Genomic DNA, 23,023 nt, shown 5'->3' with positions numbered 1-23,023 from the left:
ATCAACTCGATTGACCCCTTAAATCACCGCTATCTAAACCGATCTTGTTCTAAATCTAAGCTGAATTTTCATCAAAGTTCGGACGCTTGAATTCGGTGGTTTTTTATGACAATGAAACACAAACTTAGCCGAGTTTCAAACCAACGACATAGACTGAAAAAGGAATATGAAGTATACCGCGAAGTTTGTATCATCGGAAGGAAACAAAACCGGCAGTTTGCGCAAGAGACTATGCCCATGTTGGACAAGTGTTTCTTGAGCCTGCAGTGCCCAGTTGAAAGCGCAACAAGGAGATGGAATTTGTCCCGGGGGAGGTTGATCATATCATCAATCTAAACCTTGCTAGGTTGTAACCTCCCTGTAATACCTTGGAGTGGCGCATTCCGTTCCGTTCTCCCTTCTTTTCGCCTCCGTGCATAGCAACTCCTTTATGGAGTGGAGCTTTATCGCAATGCACCGCCGCAGAGCGGGCTAGTTCGTCAGTCAGCTCACTACCGGGTACCCCTTTATGCCTCGGCAACTAGATCCGGTGCGGTTCAGCTTTCCTATACACTTCTCCACTAATAGTGCTCTGATTTCATAAGGTGAGACCGCTTATTGGTATGGATACTTTGGTAGGCGGTATTCCAATGCCATTCGGTGTTTTCCAACCGTCAGTGTACCACTGGATAGTGATGTCCTTCAGTAGTAGGTCGAGCGTGGAATAACATCACTTCGTCTTACTGCCGAGAGTAACTCTAAGCTTCTTTGTGAAGTTTACCCTCTTTGTCTTGATTTGATGAAACGACATTATATTCTTCCTTTGTCAAAACGCTCTGTTGCCAAAAGCGGATGCCTGTTTGATCATTAGATGCAGCGGTGTGAGCTCTAGCATGACTTCTAGTACTTCGGTTGGGCAAGTGCGCATTGTCCCTGAAGCGCGGACGCAGGTGAGCCTTTGCAGCTTCGACAGTTGAAGGCCTAACGAAGACTGCATTGCCTGCGATGCCCAAGCAACCGCTCCATAAGTGAAAGTAGGCTTTACGAGCGTGGTATACAGCCACCTGATGATAACTGGCTTGCAGTCTGCATATCTCCGGCTAGGCGTCTGCATATCATGAGTGCTTTAGTGGCTCTCGACAGTCCTAATTCCACCGTAAGGTTGAGTCAAATGTAAGGCCTAGGTGTTTGATCACTTGAGACACCCCGAGCTCCGTGCCACCAAATGTTAGGGGCTTCAAGTCCGGAAGTGATCTTCGCTATGTAAAAAGGGACGACGATTGTTTTGGATGGGTTGATGTTTAACCCTATCCTATTACAGCATCCCTTAGTTAGACTTAAGCCCTTTTGGACTATGTCGCAGAGAGTGTTCTGAAATTTATCTCGTGCCATTATGAAAATGTCATCGACGTAGCCCTGGCACCGAATTCCAATGTTTATGAGCAACTCAAGGAGCTGATCTACTACTAAGCTCCTTTGTAGGGGGTATAGAAGCTTACCCGGTGGGCAGCTTCTCGTAGTACCACCCTCAATCCATCGGCATACTGGAACTGTCACATTCTTTTGATGACACTTGCATGGAACGCATTGTCAAAGGACCTTGACATAGAAGGTTTAATGTGAGGCCTGGAATTTGCCTCCTCATTAGACACCTCCTCAGGCCGGGAAGAGATTTTCGCCTTGTAAAAAGGGACGACGCTTGTCTTTCATGGACGCTACAATCCTCGAACTAATTGTTCAGATTGGACCACTATAACATACACCTGCCATACAAACTGAACGATCAAAATAAAGTCCTTGCATGGAAAACTTTAGTATTTGACAAGATTTCTTCACGAAATTTTGCATGGATTATTTTTCAAAGAAATACAACAATCCCCGAAATAATTCTTAGGATCGGTCCACTATAGCATATAGCTGCCATACAAACTGAACAATCAAATACAAGTCCTTGTATGGATAACTTTAATATTTGACGAGATATCCTCACAAAATTTGACATGGATTATTGTCCAAGACAGCGTTACAATATCCGATCAAATTGTTTTGATCGGACAACTATAGCAAATAGCTGTCATACAAACCGAACGATCGAAATCGAGTCCTTGTATGGAAAACTTCGATATTTGACGAGATATCCTCACGAAATTTGGCATAACTTATTTTTCAAGGCATTGCTACAATCTCCCAATATATGGTTCAGATCGGACAACTATAGCATATAGCTGCCATACAAACTGAACGATCAAATACAAGTGCTTGTATGGAAAACTTTTTTATTTAACACGATATCCTCGTGAAATTTGACATGGATTATTGACCATGGCAACCTTATAATCTCCGAACCCCAAAACACATACGAAACAACAACAACAACATTTTCTTTAGTTAAGTTTACATTTTCGTACAGTTTTTATTCGTTTGAATATTTATTTTTATTAATTAAGTAAATATATAATATTTTTATCAAGCAATTTATAACTTATAAACGATTGGGCACAAAAAATAAGCAAACAAACAAACACAAAAACAAAATTATGGGCGGTAGGGGGGTGGGTAGGCATAGTAATATCTGTATAATAGATATTCACAACTCCTGCCGATGGCGGCTGCTTAATACTATTTTCAACATATTCGTACATTATTATTTATTCAGCAACGTAATCACGTAAACGTAGTGAAAACCATGTGCAACAACAACAGCAACACGTACTGCAAACAAAAGCAATGTCCAATATTGAAATTTTGCGTTTTCTTCGCTACTTCGCCGACCAAAAAAGCGGAAAAGTTGTTGCTGCACAATTGCATTTTCTCGTGGGTATATATGTATGTGTATAAGTGGATGTGTGTGCGTTGGTGTGTATGTATGTGTGCGAGGTCGTAGGCTAATGACCATAGCCAATATTGTTGATGTGTGCATTCGATTGTGTATTGTCGACGGTGGTTTTATCTGCCGGCAACTCCGGATCCTCGCGCTCCTCCTCCTCGTCAATAATGCTAATGTCGCGAATGGATGGCCGATGACTGCGGCGCCAACCTGCAAAGAGTGGGAAGAAACATAACAATTAAATCGCTGCTTTAATGCATGTTATATTTGTTGCGATTTTTTGTTGTGATTTTTTGTTGTGATTTTTTTTCTTCTGATTTTTTTGTTGTAATTTTTTTTCTTCTGATTTTTTGTTGTGATTTTTTTCTTTTGATTTTTTGGTTTTTTTTGTACTTACCCTCCACCACTTGCGGCTGTTTGGTGCGTGTCAGCAAGCGCGGCCCGCTGAGTGTAATCAAGATGGCGCCCAATGGCGCTGTCAACACAATACTTAAAACACAAAGTGTCTGCACAATATAGGCGTAACGCTTCTCCGCCTCGGTGGCAGTGTCGCTTAAGTTGCGTAAGGCGACCGGTGCGAGTGCCGCTTGCACGGTGGCCTTTGACATCCACGCGATGGCGACAAAGAATTTCTCTTTCGTGTTGAGTCGATCGCCGAAGGCGATGCCAGCGGTGCAGAGTATGCGTATAACTGCCGAGACAACAATGCAGGCCACGCCTAGGTAGACCACGTCGCCGTCCAACTCGTTTATCTGGTGAATACAGAGAATTAAATAAAATAATTAAAATATAAATAAACTGAAGTAAAAATAAATAAAACAAACTAAGAAATAAAGGAAAATCGTAAAGCAATGTAAAATTAATATAAAATGAAAAAAATCATATTTTTATAAAAATATGGAGGTGAAATTTTGTTAAAAATAATTTTCATGAAAAAATAATAATAAATAAAAATTCTTAAAAATTTAATAAACAATTAATTAAATTTTTTTTAAATAATTTTCATGAAAAAATAATAATATATAAAAAATTCTTAAAAGTTTAATAAACAATTAATTTCAATTTTTTTAAATTAATTTTAATTTTTTTTTAATTAATTTTAATTTTTTTTTTAATTAATTTTAATTTTTTTAAATTAATTTAAATTTTTTTTTAATTAATTTAAATTTTTTTAAATTAATTTTAAGTTTATTAAAATAATTTTCTTAAAATAATAATAATAAATAAAAAAAATTCATAACATTTTTATAAAATTTTTATTAAGTTGAAATTTTTTAAAAATAATTTTCATGAAAAAATAATACCTAAAAAAATCATAATATTTTTATAAAAAATAATAAGTTTAAATATTTTAAAAATAATTTTTATAAAAAAATAATTATACGATAAAAATTTGTAATGGTGTTTTAAAAAATGAAGTTGAAATTTTTTTTTAATTAAAAAAAAATTAATTTTTTTTAATTTTTTTAATTAATTTTAATTTTTTTTAATAATTTTCATGATAAAATAAAAATACATAAAAAATTCTTAAACATTTAATAAACAATTAATTTTAATTTTTTCAAATTAATTTAAATTTTTTTTAAATTAATTTTGATGTTTTTAATAATTTTCTTTAAATAATAATAATAAAAAAAATAGTTTTCATGAAAAAATAATACCTAAAAAAAATTCATACTATTTTTTTTATAAAAAAATTAAGTCGAAATTTTTTCATAATTTTCTTAAAAAAATATAATAAATAAAACAATATATAAAATTTTTATTAAGAAATTTTTTTTAAATAATGTTCATAAAAAAAAATAATTATACGATAAAAATTTGTAATGTTTTTATAAAAAATGAAGTTGACATTTTTTTTAAATAAAACAAAAATATTGGAATATAAAAATTTAATTTTTTTTTCAAATTTTGTCATATAAATTAATATGAAATAATACAATTATTTACAAATAAAAATAATTAAAATAAAATGAACAAAACTTAAATCACGTCACATTCCACTCACCTTAATCGTGGCACCGGTGATACTAAACAATATCGGCTCGAATATCATCCAAATAATTTCGAATGCTGTCCCCACCGGATTATCGTCCACCTCCCAGCCTTGCTTGCACCAGAAAAGGTTCGATATGAATGCTGCAAAGACGACAGCCAACGGACCCGCTCCCTCGAATTCCAACCTTTCACTGCCGTAAATCGCCACTAAGCCACCGACGAACAAAAGTATAGAACGCAACGGCACAACATATTCATCACCCTTCTCGGGAAAGAATCTCGCCATATAACCCCAGATCACACCGAATGCCAAACCGCCAACGATACAAACCGGCGCCTGTGCTATTTGAAAGGCCAAACCACGATCCGAGAACATTACGCTACTTATAATACCGAAGAGTGCCACAGAGAGCGCATCGTCAATCCCCGACACGGCAATGATTAATGTCGGTATACCTTTGGCCACGCCATAACCTTTCGAGCGTAGTCGGAGGAGGCATGGCACTACCACAGCCGGTGAGACGGCAGAAACAACTGAACCCAAGAGGAATGACCAAATCCACGGCAAGTCCAGGAGGAAATGTGTTGTGATTGAAATAGCGACAGCTTCCACGAACCATGGTATGAGGCCAAGTTTCAGTATGGTTTTGTAGACCTTACGAAATGCTTCCGGTTCCATTTCGAGTCCAGCTCGAATAAGTATAATGTTGAGTGCGAATTTTCGTAAATGCGCTGTGACTTGAGAGAAATCGCCATCCAAGTGTACCCAGCCGACATTCTGGAAGTAAATAAATGTGACTTCATTGTTATTGTTGTTAGGATACTGTACGCCATAAAGTGTGCAAGACAATGAATAGTCGAGTTTTAAACCACTTTAAGTTACCTAAGACAGGCTTTTAGGAAATGTGTCTCTCTTTTGGATGAATAAAAGGAAATGTGTTTAATAAATATCAGAAAGTGTGATAAAAAAAGACAAGCAAGCTATCGAAATCCTTTGAGTTTTGAAAAAAATAGATCTCTAATTCTGGTCTTTTCGAAAGTAGTGCATCAAGGTAGTAGATGTAGTTCTGAGTTTTGTAAGAAAGAGATTCATCAGAATGATTGCAGAGGGGAAGGCGCTGAAGACTTATCACGGGATTTTGACATCTTTATTAATAGCAGCTACTTTATCCGATTTGCAGTGAGCTCTTAGTCGGATGGATGGAAGCTTAAGAGAAAGGTGGGGGTAGTATTCTAAAGACTCTAACTCCAATTTTAGCAGACAGATCGAGTCTTTGCTGTCCTCTTGCGCTGTACCTTTTAATATAAGGACTTCTCGTGAACTTGGCAGGCGCTGGTCAACAACCAACACTTAGAACTTGTCCGGCTGCGAGATTCTTCTGGCTATAAGTGTAGCGCAAGAGTTCTCTGAAGCTCTGAACTACCTGCCTTTAGCAAGGTTTATCTCACTGCCATAGTAAACAGGACGTTATCGGATGTAACTTCGGATCGTATGTAATCAAAACTATATGGAAGAAGAATGGAGAAGGACGGTTTCTTCACGACTTTTCGGCTTCTGCCAAACACACTTTCAGCGAACCTTGCAAAGTTGCTGCGAAATCGTTTCTTGGATCCATAAGGATCTGTTAACTCATATCTATGAGTTTTGGAATTCATAATGGACCAGCGTTCAAAGTTATCCCAATAGAATACTGCGTAACCTTTGGAACGAGAACCAGTCATACGGCATAACCTGAAAGAAGGCACGAGCCGTTTGATACCAAACGAGGTTTTAGACAAGAAGACCTCCTATTGTGTGATTTCTTCAATCTACTCCTGAAGATAATAATTCGAGCTGCAGAACTAAATAGAGAAAAAATACCATCTTCTCTTTCATCTTCTCTTTCGAACAAAGACCAAACTCTACAATTCAATCAGCATCCCTGTCCTGTAGAGGCATGGGCGATGACAACATCTGATGAGTCGACGTTGCGACTTTTCGAGAAAAAGGTTCTGCGGAAGATTTATGATCCTTTGTGTATTGGCAACACCTCAGTCGAAGGAACGATGAGCTGTATGAGATATACGGCGGCATTGATATAGTTCAGCAGATTAAGAGACAGCGGCTACGCTAGCTAGGTCAAGTCGTCCGAATGAACGAAAACACTCTAGCTCTGAAAGTATTCGACGCAGTACCTGCTGGGGGAAGCAGGGAAAGATGAAGACCTCCACTCCAAGATCAGATGGAGAAGAACCTGGCTACAGTTGGAGTCTCCAATTGGCCCCACCTTGCGAAAAGAAGAAACGACTGGCGCGCTGTTGTTAACTCGGCTATAATCGCGTAAGCGGTTTCTACGCCAGTAAAGAAGAAGAACTGGTTTTGCATTATTTCAGCGCTTTGTAGGTTAGAATCGGACAAATGTTATTATAGTAGAGCCACGTCTGCTGTTATCTTCTTAATTGCTCTTAGCTGTCTAGAATGTAATTAATTCTTTCGCCTAAAACTTAGTAAACGTTCTAAGCTATATTTTTTTTATTTACACGACGGCTGAATTAACGATGATAACCGATTCGGCCTTGACAGTCAACCGTCAAATTATTATAGGGCTTTTTATTGTTATTGTTGTTTTGTTTTCAGACTTTGATAAAGCCTAAGCAATGACGAAAAACGAAACATTCTAATTATTCAAATAAATTCCCAGAATATATTTGTATACACACAGGCAGACCTGCTTACAAGCACCTACACACATACATATCTACATACATACTTATAAACACGCATGCTTGCATTGTAATTACCATATCATTCGTGATTGTTTGTGCTAGCCAAACGGAGATAAAAAAGTCGGAAAAAAACATACTTGAAATACAAATTAGTTTGAGTAGTTGTTATGGAGTGCTGCGCCGTTGCTTGCGCTTGCGCCTGCGCCGCTTTTCAAATTTGATTGTTTACGCGAATGTACGTATGAATGTATGTAAATACACATTGTAATTGTCAATCGTAAGATTTTACTTATATATGTACATACATATGTATGAATGCATATAGACAACGCATATGAAGTCATATAAGCTTCACTCACCTGAAATAGTATGCCTACGAGCAGCATACCAATGAGCCGCGGCAATGTCGTCAACGATATTAGCCAACCGCCGAAATTAGCCGCCACCGCCAGTACAACCAAATTGAAGAGTTGACCTCCTGGCGCAGCTGAATCGCCGATGATTACATAAGCCGTGAACCAGATGAGTATACCTGCACGTATAAAACACGAATTTATTTATTTAAAAAAAAAATATATTTTTTTTGCATTATACAAGTATGATGTTTTTTTGGGGGGTTTGTTTTAGAAAAAAAAATTGTTTTTTAGAAAAAAGCGTTTTTAAATTTTTTCTTTAGAAAAACAATTGTTTTCTAGAAAAAAAAGTTTTGTTTTGAGAAAAAAATTTGTTTAAAAAAAATTCTTTTTTTTTATTTGTTAAAAAAATTGTTTGTTTTTTTAAATTATATATTTTTTTATACAAATTTCTGTTTAAAATAACAATTACATAAAAAAAAAATTAGAAAAAATATTGTTTTAATTGTTTCATTAAAAAAATTGTTTTTTTTTAGAAAAAAGCTTTGTTTTTAGGAAAAAAAAATTTTGAATTAAAATTAAAAAAAATATATATACATATGTATATATTTTTATATTATACAAGTATAATATTTATTTTTCGGGTTTGTTTTAGAAAAAAATTGTTTTTTTTAGAAAAAATTAGAAAAAAGCGTTTTTTAAATTTTTTTATTTAGAAAAAAAAATGTTTTCTAGAGCAAAAAAGGTTGTTTTGAAAAAAAAATGTTTAAAAAATCTTTTTTCTTTTTTTGAAAATTTGTTTACTAATCGTTTGTTTTTTAAATTTTGTATTTTTTCATACAAATTCTGTTTAAAATAACAATTAAAAAAAATTAGAAAAAATGTTGTTTTAATTGTTTTATTAAAAAAAAATATTTTTTTCGAAAAAAGTTTTGTTTTTAGGAAAAAAGAATGTTGAATTAAAATTAAAAAAAAAATATGTATATATTTTTATATTATACAAGTATAATATTTATTTTTCGGGTTTGTTTTAGAAAAAAATTGTTTTTTTTAGAAAAAATTAGAAAAAAGCGTTTTTTAAATTTTTTTATTTAGAAAAAAAAATGTTTTCTAGAGCAAAAAAGGTTGTTTTGAAAAAAAAATGTTTAAAAAATCTTTTTTCTTTTTTTGAAAATTTGTTTACTAATCGTTTGTTTTTTAAATTATATATTTTTTTAGAAAAAATTATATTTTTATTTTTTTTTTAAATAATAAACATATTTTATTTTCTTATACATTATTTTTTAATGTTTTTATGACATAATGTTTAGTTTTTTGAAAAAAAAAAAAAATTTTAAGTTTTGCTTTAAAAAAATTTTTTTTTTTATAAAAAGATATTTTTTTAAGTTTTGTTTAAAAAAAAAATTTTTTAAAAATTTTTTATAAATTTTTTTTTTATAAAAATTTCTTTTTATAACAATTTTTTATTTAAATTTTTTTATATATGTTATAACATTATAATAATTATACTGTTTCGTTAAACGTGCACATTCTTCAGCTTATTTTTAATTGAAGTGTTTTATTGTTTATTGTTATTGTTTTTTTATGATATCATTTTTCAGTTTAAAGATATTATACATTATACTTTAAAAATGTTTTTTTTACATCATTACTCACCGATTAGTATGAGCACAAGTAGACGTGCAAATTGTCGAAACGATGGACACAATGGATATGGACAAACTTTCTGCCAATAGGGTGGCTCCCAAGACGGTCGATTCTCCTCGCCATGACATTTTAAGCAAAATGAATAAATCCACGATTCCTCCAGCTTATTCCCATGTCCATACAGCGCTTGCTCTTGTTGATGCTGATAGATTTTCGCATTCAAATTGTCGAGCGCTGATGATCTATATGGTCGACTGTTGTCGCCTGTAAGTTAAAAGAAGAGAAAAAAGGTGAATGAGTGCATTTTTGAAATGAGATTGTGTACTCTTGTAACTTAATTAACAAAATTGCGTAAGGCGTGAAATTTTTAAACTATCGAAAGTAGCTAAAGTGAGGTCAACAAACGAGCTCAAAGACGAGACAGTCACTTGCCAGTACTCTGTATTATTACAAAATTCTCGAGGGATTTCTCTGCAGAACAACTGAAATTTTCTAAGTTCTCGGGAGATTTTTCTGCTGAACAAGTAAAGTCTCAAGTTCAAACATTTTTATTTCAGTCATATATTTTCTATATCACTACTGTGATCTTTTCAGTTACAATAACAACTGAAACAGCAATAATTTCTACTGTTTGGTAGGTCAGTTAAACAGTTTTTAATTTGTGATTTCAGCCTTGTCGTCAATTGACTGAAGATCAGCGATCAGTTATGGTGCTTAGCTACGTACACGACATAGTATGTATGTATGCTTATATATATAATATACATATACATATGTATGTATATTTCTTGCGAGATATGAGTAATCAACGAGAGCGTAGTTAATAATTTATAGTGGGGATCGCCCGCTTGTTTAGATAGGGATTGCTCTAAAATATTTGGTGTTATAAATAATTATAAAATCCCAATTGTTATTAGCTTTCTTCGATTATCGCCTGCTCAACACGCTATCTGTGAACTCTGATCTTTTATTATAAAATTTACAATATAGTTATGCAATCGAATACAAGAGAGCAGGTGGATGGTTTTTTTTAAATTTTTGTTATATTTCTATTTGATTACGACAGATACTCTTTTTGATTTAAGACAGTTGCTTGTTCGTTTTGCTACTCGCTAATATTTGCCAAAAGGAATATAGGTGTTGATTTAAGACAGTTGCTTATTCGTTTCGCTACTCTCTAATATTTGCAAAAAGGAATATAGGTGTTTTTAAAGTTTAATAAATATAGTTATAAGATTTTCGAAAGAAACCGTTTGAGGGTCTATAAATGGCTTAGATTAATAACCTGATGGAAGAGTATATCTATGATTTCGGAAAAAAGTATAGATTTTACTTTAACTGAATGTTAGCTGAGGTTTCGCATCAGATTAGTCTCTTTAGTGGCTTCTAGCTTTTATAAAGTTTTTTAGAAACATTTTTTCGAATATAGTAAGTGGTGTTAGTTCTTGTTTTAACTTCCCCAAAAAGTGGAAATTATTTGGATGATTCTTCTTCTTCTTTATTGAGGTAGACATCGCTTACGCGGAGGCTCTCTGGGCACCATTTACTTGTGTTATATATGGCTCAAGAGCTCACGACTTCCGGTCTTAGATCAAATATCCTCTGGGTAGCCAAAAAACAACCATTTGAAGGCGTTTGTCTGTTAAAAAACTACAAGTAGCCAGAGGCATATCAATTTCCATTAATCCGGAGTCTAATTATGGGGTGATGCCCGCTCTGGCTAGTTAATCTGCTTCACTGTTTACAAAAATGGGATCGACTGATCGTAAAATTGGTTGAAGGATGGAGTCATGTGTGTCACGCAGGTGAGGAAAGTTCTCTGAGCGCCATTCACTTGAGAGTGCCCATAAACCATTCTTTTACATATGGTTCAAGAGCGCACGACTTCCAGTATAAGACCAAGTATCCTCTGGTTAGCCTAAAAATATCTGTCTGAAGACGACCTAAAGTGCAAAGGCGAAACATCCCTCCTCAGGGTTGTGCGCTGGGTTTGAGACCCGTCACGAAAAAGAACAACCTCAATTTAAAGAAGAAAACAGCCTCGAATGAGAGACCTCCCTTTTGATTCTCATTCGAGGCTGTTATGTCCTATTTAAATGGTTACGGTATGGTTTAAGGGAACATTTCACACAAGGTTTTTCAGAATACCCGGTGCATGAAAGTCCAATGCTTGTAAAACCGTCGAAACCTAATTTAAACTTCACCATCATAATCGTCTTTCAAGCAGAGAACGTGGAAGCAGTTTCGGGCGATGCCAACAGTTTCTCAGTAGACATTAAAATGCCTCTAAATCCTACCGTCAATTTTGAGTGAAGAGCAAGTTCCAAGATAAACAATTTAATGTATTTTAAAAATCGCTGATTCAGAATAACTATTGCCTTCAGGTGTTACTTCGGAGCGAATAGGCAATTGAGAAGTAAAGTGCTCACTCGAGGAACAAAGACTAAACTTTATAAGCCTCCTTGTATTATTCCCGTCCTGCTATATGGTGCAGAGGCATGGACGATGCCAGCATCAAATGAGTTGACGTTGCGAGTTTTCGGAAGAAAGGTTCTGCCGGGGGTGGCAGAGAAAGAGGAAGACCTTCACTCCGTTGGAAAAACGAGGTGGAGAAGGACCTGGCTTCGCTTGAAATCTCTAATTGGCGGCAAACAGCGAAAAGAAAGAACGAATGTCAGCCAATCTCTTGTCCGGGTTTGAATTATTTTAAAATTTAAGCAAACCTTAAGCTAACATAACCTGAATTTTGTTTAGAAAGTTGTATTTTTTATAAAGATACCCGCACTTGTTGATCACATGACCGCCTAAAAACTTAATTTTCTACTTTGTCTTTGAACACCCACCGCCCACGCAAACTTTTCCACGCAGCCGCCCTTGTTTACACAAGTCTAGTCATTCTTAAATATTTAACAAAATTAAAACAATCAATTAGTCACATGCATGTCATGTGAGTTTCTTAACAAAAAACACGCGACGCTCATTAAGAAACATAAAATAATTAAACAATAGTAAATTTAAGTAACAGTAATACAACAGCAACAAAAATGCTTGGCGAGCTAGCACCGAAAAGAAACAATTAAATAAAATAAACAGAAATAAGAATGAGATAAACAACGACAAACCACGAAAAATGCTAATAAAAACGTAAACAAATAAGCAACAACAAGCACAAAAATACTTTCTAATAAAAAAATATAAACAAATTAGCAGCAATGAAAACAAGAAACTGTGTTAACTGCGGATGCGTCGACATTTATAGGTGATTTTGATTGCTCAGGTTGTAGGGCAGCTATATGCTATAGTAATACGATCTGTAAATTTTTTTTCGAAGATTGTAGGTTGGCTAGAGAAAATAATATGTGTCAAATTTCATCAAGATATTTTGAGAAATAAAAAACTTTTCTATACAAGGGTTGGATATTGATCGGTGAGTTTATATGGCAGCTATATGCTATAGTGATCCGATCTGAACAATATGTTCGGATAATATAGCGTTGCTTTTGGGAATAAACTATGCCAAATTTCGTGAAGTTTGTATGACAGTTATATGGTGTAGTGGTCGTACTAATCGGTTAGGTAGCTGAACCCACACTGCTGCAAATGACAGCAGAAGGGGTATGCAATGGTAAGGTATTCTCACCCCACCGGATGATAGAATTAAGTGAGGTAAGACCATTGGCTCTTCTCCCTAGCGACAGCTATTACCGAACGGGTAAATTTCACCAAGAAGTTCAGGGTTAGCCTTAGCAGCAAGGCTGAATGAAATGATTACTCTCGAGCTACTGTTTAGGGATAATACAATCAAGTGCTACATGACAGCTCGTAAAGATCGGAAAGAATTGGTGCAGGAGTATAAGAACCACGCACCGAACTCTCCATACCCATGGGAAGTTTTTCAAGCATATTTCAAGCTGAAGTTTTTGTCATAAGTTGGTACATAGAGATAAACCTCCAACGCAACTATCGCAATGAACGTGTAACCACACTTAGAGACAGTCAAGCGGCACTTAAAGCAATCTCTGTCTGTGAGATCAAATCGCTGCTGGTGCAGTAGTGTTGAGAACGGCTGAATAGACTAGCGGAACCTAATCAAGTACACCCTAGCTGGGTGCCCGGTCACAAAGGCATAGCCGGAAATGAACTGGCTGTTGAGCTCGCCCACTCCGCAGCATCCACTAACATGGTCTTCATCACGATGGGTCCTCATACCATAAAAGAGCTGCTTCACAAGGAAGAAGGAGTAGACAGAGGGAGGTATTGACTAAAACTCCAAGGCAAGCGTCATGCCAAGTTGCTAACGAGGTGTTATAAACTCAGCAGGTTTAAATATGTAAACAACCTGCCTAGGAACAAACTCAGGCTACTTGTCACCTTCTACACTGATCACTGCAAGCTGAAGAAAGTCTTATATAACATGAGCCTAACTTTTTGTGCAAATTGCCGATTCTGTGGCAGTGAAACTCCAGAACCACTTGTTAATTGACATCTGCAGACGCAGAATAAAGGCCCTCGGCTCAATTTTTCAAAATAGGGATAACATCGCCTCATTAGCACCTTGGAGAGTATTGGACTTTATCAATATGCTGAGGCTAGGTGAGTCTTTGTGATATAAGAGAGGCCACAATACGGTCGGGGTGCAATCCTCGTTTATCTTATCTTCAGCCAAATTCAAAGTCACACCCAAAATGTCACTTAAGCAGGACATTTCCGGCGGATGCCGCAGACAGTTGGCAAGACGTTTATATGCAAAAAATAGAAGAGTGATATATTCCACAAAATCAGCGAGTAGATAATTCGCCCCTATGAGTGATCATTAGTCAAACTGGACAACTTCGGCTGTCAATACTCGGAAAAGATAAACAAACAGACACATACAACCACACACACTTCACGAAATCGTGCGACGAAACGTCAAGTTGTGTGCAAAAAATTGCGAATAATAATTTCATATTCTTCACATGTATGTATGTATGTATACCTGTATATGTATTTTTTGCAAACTATTATCAACAATTAAACATGTGGATAACGCTAACCACGTGCTTATCGCCAGCCAGCCAGCCGCAGTAGCCCTAGAAGCGTGAACTATGCAAACATGTGTATGATTGTACACAGTCACAATTAATTGAAAGCGCCTATTTGTATGTATGTAATTATGTAGCCACTTATGGCAATAAATATTTGTTTTTATAAAAACAATAAAAATATAATAAATATAAAATATAAATATGAGAAATTACGCCAGGTATGCTATTGAAGATATGTATGTACAAACATATGCATATGTACATACATATCGTCACCTAAAATGCAAAATAACGTAAAATCACTTTTCATAAGTTTGACGGCGTAGGAAAACGATATAATAAAAACCGCTCATATTGAAACAAAATTTGAGTTTTGGTTATATATAACGGTTATATATTGGTTATATACCGGTTATATTGGGTAGCGGAAGCTTAAAAATTTATGATACATATGTATATGTAATATGATGTAGAAAAACGATACAACAGAAATCACTCGTATTAAAACAAAATTTGAGTTTTGGTTATAAAACGGTTATATATTGGTTATATACCGGTTATATCGGGTAGCGGAAGCTTAGAAGTTTATGATACATATGTATATGTAATATGATGTAGATAAACGATAAAATAGAAAACACTCATATTAAAACAAAATTTGAGTTTTGGTTATAAAATGGTTATATATTGGTTATATGTTTGTTATATATTGGTTAAAGAGTGGTTATATATTGCTTATATCTAACACCGACTAAGCTAAAACTTTATGCTACATACAAGCATATGTAATACGATGTAGAGAATAAGCATAAGCAATAAAAAAAACCTAAATTTCGATGGTTTTGTTGATACGTTGTTTTGCATTTTAGGTGATGATATGAAGTACCTATTTTATTTTGATAAACAATACAACAAGAGATAATATTATTACTCATCGAAAAACATGTGCGAAATGAAATTTTTAGTTTGTACAGATATTTTTATAGCTTTTATGCACCTAACGGTTGTTTATAATACCGAAAACTATAGGAGATATATACTAAACCAAATACAACAGCTGATCAAAATTGAACAGGACTAACTAAAAATACATTTTCGCGTATTTTAATTTCAATCTTTATTATCATCCTTATAGTCACTGAATCAATACAAACAAGTCAACACTTAATCCATTTAACCATACATGTGTTATAACGCGGCTGTGATATCCTTCAGGGCCTTACTTTCATTGTCTTCAATGCACAGAGACTGAAAAATTGTTTTGCAGAACACCAGACTTGGCTGCCTTTAAATTTTTTGGAAGCTGAAAATTACCATGGCACGTTCTCCGCAACGGATTTTTCAGTTTGTAACACTTAAAAATTTCATCTAATCTCTCCGCTCGTAAATAATTTTTCATTCCATTTTTCTTCAGTTTATAACACTTAAAAATTCCATCTAACCTCTCCTCTTTCGCTTCCGAACTTTAGATCGTTCGTAAATCATTTTTCATTTAATTTTTTCATTTCGGAAAAAATTTCTCTTAGCTGTATTCTCCACGCGGCTGTTTACTGGGCAATGGGTGTCGCTGCTTGCAATGTCATGATCTCAAGCTGGCTCCTGTTAGAGGCATTACATTGCAGACAGGCAGCCCTTAACGAAGGTTAACGTATTTTCCCAATCATCCTCTTACGACGGACTGCTTTATATGCATCCTCAGAAGTAGATTAATGGATAATACAACGGCCATTGCTAATGTGGTATCTGGCGGTGGGTATAAAAAGCTAGCGATAGAGACCACCGAATCAAAACTTAAAATGGAGGACAAGAAAGGAACGAAGCGGACTGGGATATCGGTCCAAACATCGGTGGGAGACGAGTCTGCTATCACCGGCGGGCACAGCGATCGTATGAACTGTGTTGTTAGAGGCCAAACCTCCACTGGCTGAGGTGGTTGTAGTACTACTGCCGAAACAGCTTTACAGCGCACGGGTGCCACAGCCCATGCAAACTCGGACCCAGAAGGTGCTGTAAGCATAAACGCGGAAAGGGAGGAAGAACTTCTTCGCTATCCTGTGCAGGCGACCGAGAGTTCCAGCTCTGGCAACAAGAGAGGGCCCCGGAAGAAGCCAAACAATAAGGTGTTGAAGGCAAAAGCGAGGTACAATGCGGCTGTCGGAATATGTAATCGCCTAGAAAATAAGGCCAGCCTGAAGGAAATAGAGCCCGAACGGCTGGCTTGGGCTAGAGAAGTGGTGAAGACTGGCCGGGCACACTTCGCCACTCGAAATTGGTGTAATGGCGCGTATCCAGCGTAGGCTAAACAAATTTTCACTATAACTATAAACAAAGACTCAAATACTTTTCCAAACTATGTTGATGTCATGTAAGGTCCTTCGTTATCATTAAAAAGCTGTCAATCAATCAACTCCCCTTCAACGCAGTTGCCCCCTTTCGCTCCTGTATTCCCGATAAACAAACAATAGGCGCATGTAGTTTATTAACCCATTGAGTCCAGTCAAAAATTTCAAGATAATCACTATGTAGCGCACTTATCGCCTGAGCACATAATTTGACGGCTGCCACAACCGAAGAACTGTCGCAGCAACAAATCATTCAATTTGCACAAATGATCCCGGGAAGCGTCAAGTGGCTCGTCGATCAGTGATCTTTAAACAGATAAATCATTATTGATGAATATTATTTTGCACTTATTGTGCTCATTGTTGTTTTTGCTTACTTATTTAAATGCAAATATATGCGAGCATGTTTAAGTATGAATTCATCGCCACTTAACACAGTGAAAGAGTGATAAAAAGTGCGAAAAAAATGTACAAAAATAAATGTGCGAAATTAAGTACAAAGCTCATTACGCAAACGACGGGTTTAATTATCTGCAAATTTGCTGAAATTATTTGCTAACAATTTTTAATTTTTTTTACTCAAATATTTTTTTCCTTAATTATAAAATTATTTTTTTTATTTTTTTTTGTTTTTATATTTCTTATTTGTATTTTTTTTAATTAATTTTTTTAATTTTACCTAATTTTTTTAATTATTTGTTTGTTTGTTAAGTATTATTTTTTTATATGTTGAATTATTTGTCATTCATTTTTTAAATTTTTACTGAAAAAGGGTTTTTTTTTAATTATAAACTTGTGTTTTTTCATATTTCTTTTTTCTAATTTTTTTAATTAATTTTTTAAATTTTATATAAAGAATAATTTTTTACTTAATATTTTTTCCTTATTTTTTTTAATTATTATATTATTCTGTTTTTTATTTACTGAATTTGCTAAAATTATTAGTCATTTATTTTTATTTTTTTTGTAAAGGAAATATTTTTTCTTTAATTATAAATTTTTTATTACTTTTTTAATTTTTTTATGTTAATCTTTTAGTTTTTTAACTTTTTTCATTTTATTTTGTTTAATTTTTACTTAATTTTTTTTTTTAATTTTTTACTGTTTTTTTTTAAATTATTTTTAGTTCTTTATTTTTTTTGTTTGCTGAAAATTATTTAATTAATTTTAAATTTTTTTTTAAATTGTAAAAGATTTATTTTTTATTACTTTTTTGAAATTAATTTTTTATTTTTTTTAATTATTGTATTATTCTGTTTTTTATTTACTGAATTTGTTAAAGTTATTAGTCATTAATTTTTACTTTTTTTTTGTAAAGGAAATATTTTTTTTTAATTACAAATTTTTTTATTACTGTTTTCATTTTTTTATATTAATCTTTTAATCTTTTAATTTTTAACTTTTTTATTTTTTTTTATTGTTTTTTAATTTATAACTATTTTTTTTTAATTTTTATTTAATTCTTTTCAATTTTTTAGTTCTTTATTTTTTTTGTTTGCTGAAAATTATTTAATTAATTTTAAATTTTTTTTTAAATTGTAAAAGATTTATTTTTTATTACTTTTTTGAAATTAATTTTTTATTTTTTTTAATTATTGTATTATTCTGTTTTTTATTTACTGAATTTGTTAAAGTTATTAGTCATTAATTTTTACTTTTTTTTTGTAAAGGAAATATTTTTTTTTAATTACAAATTTTTTTATTACTGTTTTCATTTTTTTATATTAATCTTTTAATTTTTTAACTTTTATATTTTTTTTAACTATTTTTTTTTTTTAATTTTTACTTAATTTTTTTTTTAATTTTTTACGGATTTTTCAAAATTATTTTTAGTTCTTTATTTTTTTTATTTGCTGAAAATTAATTCATTAATTCTAAAATTTTTTTAAATTGTAAAATGTTTATTTTTTATTACTTTTTTTGAAATTAATTTTTTAAATTTATTACTATTTTTAAATTTTTTTTGAATTTATTAACTTATTTGTTATTTAACTATTATATTTTTCTGTTTTTTAATATTTTATAACTATTTTTTTATTTTTACTTAATTTTTTATTTTGTTTACTTATTCGTTTTTTAATTATTATATTTTTTTGTTTTTAATTTTTGTTTTATTTTTTTTTTTTATTTACATATTTTTATTATTTATTTATATTTTATAATTTTTTTTTTCTATTTTTCTTTCATCTACCTGCCGCTCAGCACATTTCTTTTCACTGAACTAATTTTTAGATTATGATTTGTACACTTACCAGTGCTGTGCAGCGATCCTCGATCGGATTCAATATCATGTGTATTCGGTAGGGATAACGGTGCTATATTGGTTGTCGAATTCACCAATATACTCTTTCTTCGTGTGGGTCCAAATTCTGTGTGTGAATGTGTAGAAGTCTGAAAAATTGGCAATAAATTAACACATGCTTTATTTACTCGTAAAAAAAATATAAAATACAACAAACGATAAAGTCGTTGGCATTTCAAGTTTTATGACATCGGTTTTTTATTCATCGCCTGGTAATCTATATTATTTGTATTAGAAAGCATAAAGTGCACTTTCTGAGCTTTTTATACCCTAGCAACATGTCATATATACATATATATAAATGATCAGAATGACGAGACGAATTAAAATCTGGGTGACTATCTGCCGTCTATCAGTGTATCAGGTACCGAAAATGTGGATCCCAGTATCTTTAATTGACTTTCGACCGAAAATACCGGTCAATGTATGGGATATATAATTGAAATTCAGATAGAATCTTGATAGTATCAGATAGAATCTAATGATAGTATATCTAATTATCAAAAATGGGTTGAATCGGGTCAATATTTCCCTGAGCGCCCATATACCTAACATAAAGATTTTCGAGATTTTCTGAACGCCTTTAACTTGGGAGTGGCTAAAAACGATTCTTTTACATATGGCTCAAAAAGCTCACGACTTCCTTTCAGGATCCTCTGTGTAGCCAATCAACTTCCATTTGAAGGCAAGTTAAATTGTTAAAGCAAAAAAACAATAGCCTCGGATAAGCGACCTTACTTTTGATGACGACCACGGCAAACGCATAAAGGATTACGATTTAAGGGCATACACCTGGAATGTCTAGTCCCTTAATTGCAATGGACGGGACAAGGATTGAGACGAGTAGATCCTTGTAGCATTTAATACAGTAGTCATATAAAGGAACGCGAATTCGGTGAGGGTAGAGGGAGAGAGATTCCATTGCCGAGTCCTGGCATTCACCCAGGTGGATGGACGTCTAGCCACATTCCGCATCAAAGCGAGGTTCTTCCTCAAATCGCTGATTTACGCCCACGCCCTGACCGAAGAGAAGGACGATGTGACAAAGAGCGTACCTATGAAAGCTGCCCCCGCCACGATGTCAAGAAGATGCTTGGTGACTTTGTGACGCTAGGGTGAGTCTTTGCTCAGGTATCTCGGGCACAACGGTCGGTAAATTTAGCATTTCTCATTTTTCGCCCAAGAAGAGATGGAAATCGTTAGAATCTAACTATAACCACACATATAACAAGTTCTAAAACCAAAACAGAAAGTGTCCAGTCCTTCTCGCTCAAGATTTCTCCCTCTACTCAATCTCTGCTTTTCATTCATGGAACAAAATGCCACTTTTAGTGGTTCAATAGCATGATTTGCATGTGGCTTCAAGATAAAAATTATCTTACCATCAACAGTAAAAGTTGGAGTCTCGTTATTTAACAAGCTACAATAAGCTATACACTTCTTATCTGATAGATATGCTAAAAATATGTGACAACTAGCAACAGAAGAACTGCTGCCAAATTTGTAGCGTGTTTACAGGCAACCCCAACATAAAGGTAAACCATCATATTATGTAACGTAGTGGCCTTGTCTAGTAGTATATGTAACTGCACACCGATAACATTTTTTTATAGTACTGAACTCGGCAATAATTCCTCCAGCTACTCAGCTTTGCCTACCTTGACTAGGCATTAAAAAATTAAACTGATTAAAGCAATCAACCAATAAACCAAATTCACCACAGTGATAATAAAGATTTGATTTACAATGTTTAACCAGTGATTTACAATCCCTATAAAAAATCTATGGACATTAATCATACCTCGACAATTCATTGTCACATAAAAACACATTTCACAAAGAAATAAGTATGTACAAGTATGTATGTTGTGCTATGTATGTTTGTAGCTTTATGGAAAGTCCTAAGGGTTTAGTAGCATAGCCTATTGCTGGCATTTAAAATTTATAATATATTGTTGATTTTTTTGGTATTACCATTATTATGCCGTAAATATGTATATACCATATATGACTAATAAAATAAAAAGGGAAATTTTCCATTGTTGCGTCGCTGTATTCAGCGCGCCATAATTTGAAGTGGCGAATCGTACAAATAACTGGTATAAACCAAACAAATTGGCATAAACAAATAGGAATAAAAAAGTAAGCGATTATAGTGCACCAATTGAGTTTAACGTCTACGGAAACATTGAAAATATTTTGGGGAACTCAAACACAAGTATTTGAGAGGCACAAAGCAGTCAGTGAAGGCTGTGCAGTTATCGAACACGTGGCTTATGCGAATGGTCCATCCACCCCTGTTAATGACGATACTCATAGCATCGAAAAAGGTCAAAGAAAAAGTGCTTGAAAATTGACATGTTGGCGTCATAGAGGTAGCAGAGGATCTTGACATCTTCTATGTAAAGACTCAACTTATTTTTGTTAAAGTTTTGGCTATGAAATATGTCAATGTTAGACTCCTACCAAAAGACGTGAATCGTTTGCAAACACAACTTTGAGTAGAGGTCGCAAAATAGATGCTTGACAATGTAGCTGACGACCCTACATACTACATCAATGGAGTCTGATATCAAAACTGTCTAACAAGCTAACGAATGACTCGTCAATAATTACCCGCAACCGAAAATACTAAAATTCGCCGAAAGCACTAAAGACCATCCCAGTTGGGGCTTATAACAAGTTTACTCAAAACTCTTTGCTATTGCGTAAGTCGCCGAGCTTGGTTTCAATACATCTGCAAGCAATTTCAGAGTGAACATCTACGTAGGCAGCCAAGCAGCAATCAAGGCAGTAGCCTCGTATGGCATATCGGGCAGAAATGTTTTGGGAAGCAAGACGGCAGTGGAAAGTGTTGCCAGAAGCAAGTAACTTCACTTTTACTGGGTTCCAGGCCACAAAGGCACCGAGGGCAATGAAATTGTGGACGAGATTGCCAATGAAGTTGTACCGCTAACGTCCGGAAACTTGATCAACATTGGGAATCCCATGCATTGTTTGTACGACGACCTCGACGAAAGCATTGTGAAGAAAATCAAAACCCGTTGAAACAAACTACCTGAGTGCTAAACTGTAAAAGTCTGGAGCAAACTGGTAGATCGGAACTACACAAAATTCCAATTGGCACTCGATAGAAGATACTATAGGAACATGATGGCAATACTAAGTGGTCGCTGTCTAATGGCGACACATGTCCGCAGGATGGGGCTGACAGGTCGAGAAGACTGCAGGAAATGTTTAGAGCAGGGCACCAGGAAAACAATAGAGCATCTTTTGTGCACTTGTCCCGTAAAGCTACGCTACAAGCTTCTGAGGACTCCACGGTATGATACACTGGAGGAGGTAGCGATAGTTAGGCGCAGAGTCTGCTAAAATTTGCGGCAAACGCAGGCATACTAAAGAATGACTACCCCTCTTGGGCCTAGCTGCTGAACTCCATCTGGTATCGCAAAGGAACAAAACTGCTCTATGCGTAGCTTATTGGCCTACCAGATTAACCTAACCTAACCTTAAGCAAAGTTGGATTAAACCCTGGCAAGCTCGTTTTGGGTCAAAAAGAACATATTTGAAGATGATACTTAATAAAAAAATACCTCTCAGGAAAGTGCCATGATCTCCACAAGCTGATAAAATGTGCTGACGCACGGCCGAAATCCCCTTATAAGGAAACTGTTTCAAGAGTAGGGGAAAGTTGAAAGGGAGCTAGACTAGGCGGTGGCTACAGTGGATCTATCACTATGCCCTCGAGCTTGTGTCTGACTCCCAGCTGAGCTCTCCACCACCGAGGAAAATGAGGAGAAGCTGCAATACTGTAATACTTCTCTATTCACTCACGACTGGAG

General features: G+C 34.4%; 1 protein-coding gene across 4 annotated transcripts in view; it reads right to left on the bottom strand.

Annotated features, from left to right (window-relative positions):
• Positions 1–2,378: 2,378 nt before the first annotated feature.
• Positions 2,379–23,023, bottom strand: part of LOC105227286 (sodium/hydrogen exchanger 9B1) — a 61,464-nt gene continuing 40,819 nt past the window's right edge. For all 4 annotated transcript variants that reach the window (XM_049446741.1, XM_049446742.1, XM_049446740.1 and 1 more), the window contains 6 exons: positions 19,132–19,270; positions 9,520–9,774; positions 7,870–8,042; positions 4,815–5,582; positions 3,204–3,558; positions 2,379–3,016 (listed from right to left, as the gene is read on the bottom strand). In XM_049446741.1, coding sequence (XP_049302698.1) covers positions 2,865–3,016; positions 3,204–3,558; positions 4,815–5,582; positions 7,870–8,042; positions 9,520–9,774; positions 19,132–19,270 — 1,842 coding nt within the window. In that variant the 3' untranslated portion in view covers positions 2,379–2,864. The remainder of the gene's footprint in view (positions 3,017–3,203; positions 3,559–4,814; positions 5,583–7,869; positions 8,043–9,519; positions 9,775–19,131; positions 19,271–23,023) is intronic.

The sequence above is a fragment of the Bactrocera dorsalis genome, chromosome 1 (genome assembly GCF_023373825.1).
Source record: "Bactrocera dorsalis isolate Fly_Bdor chromosome 1, ASM2337382v1, whole genome shotgun sequence".
Classification (NCBI taxonomy): domain Eukaryota; kingdom Metazoa; phylum Arthropoda; class Insecta; order Diptera; family Tephritidae; genus Bactrocera; species Bactrocera dorsalis.
This window is presented reverse-complemented; position numbering and strand designations above follow the sequence as displayed.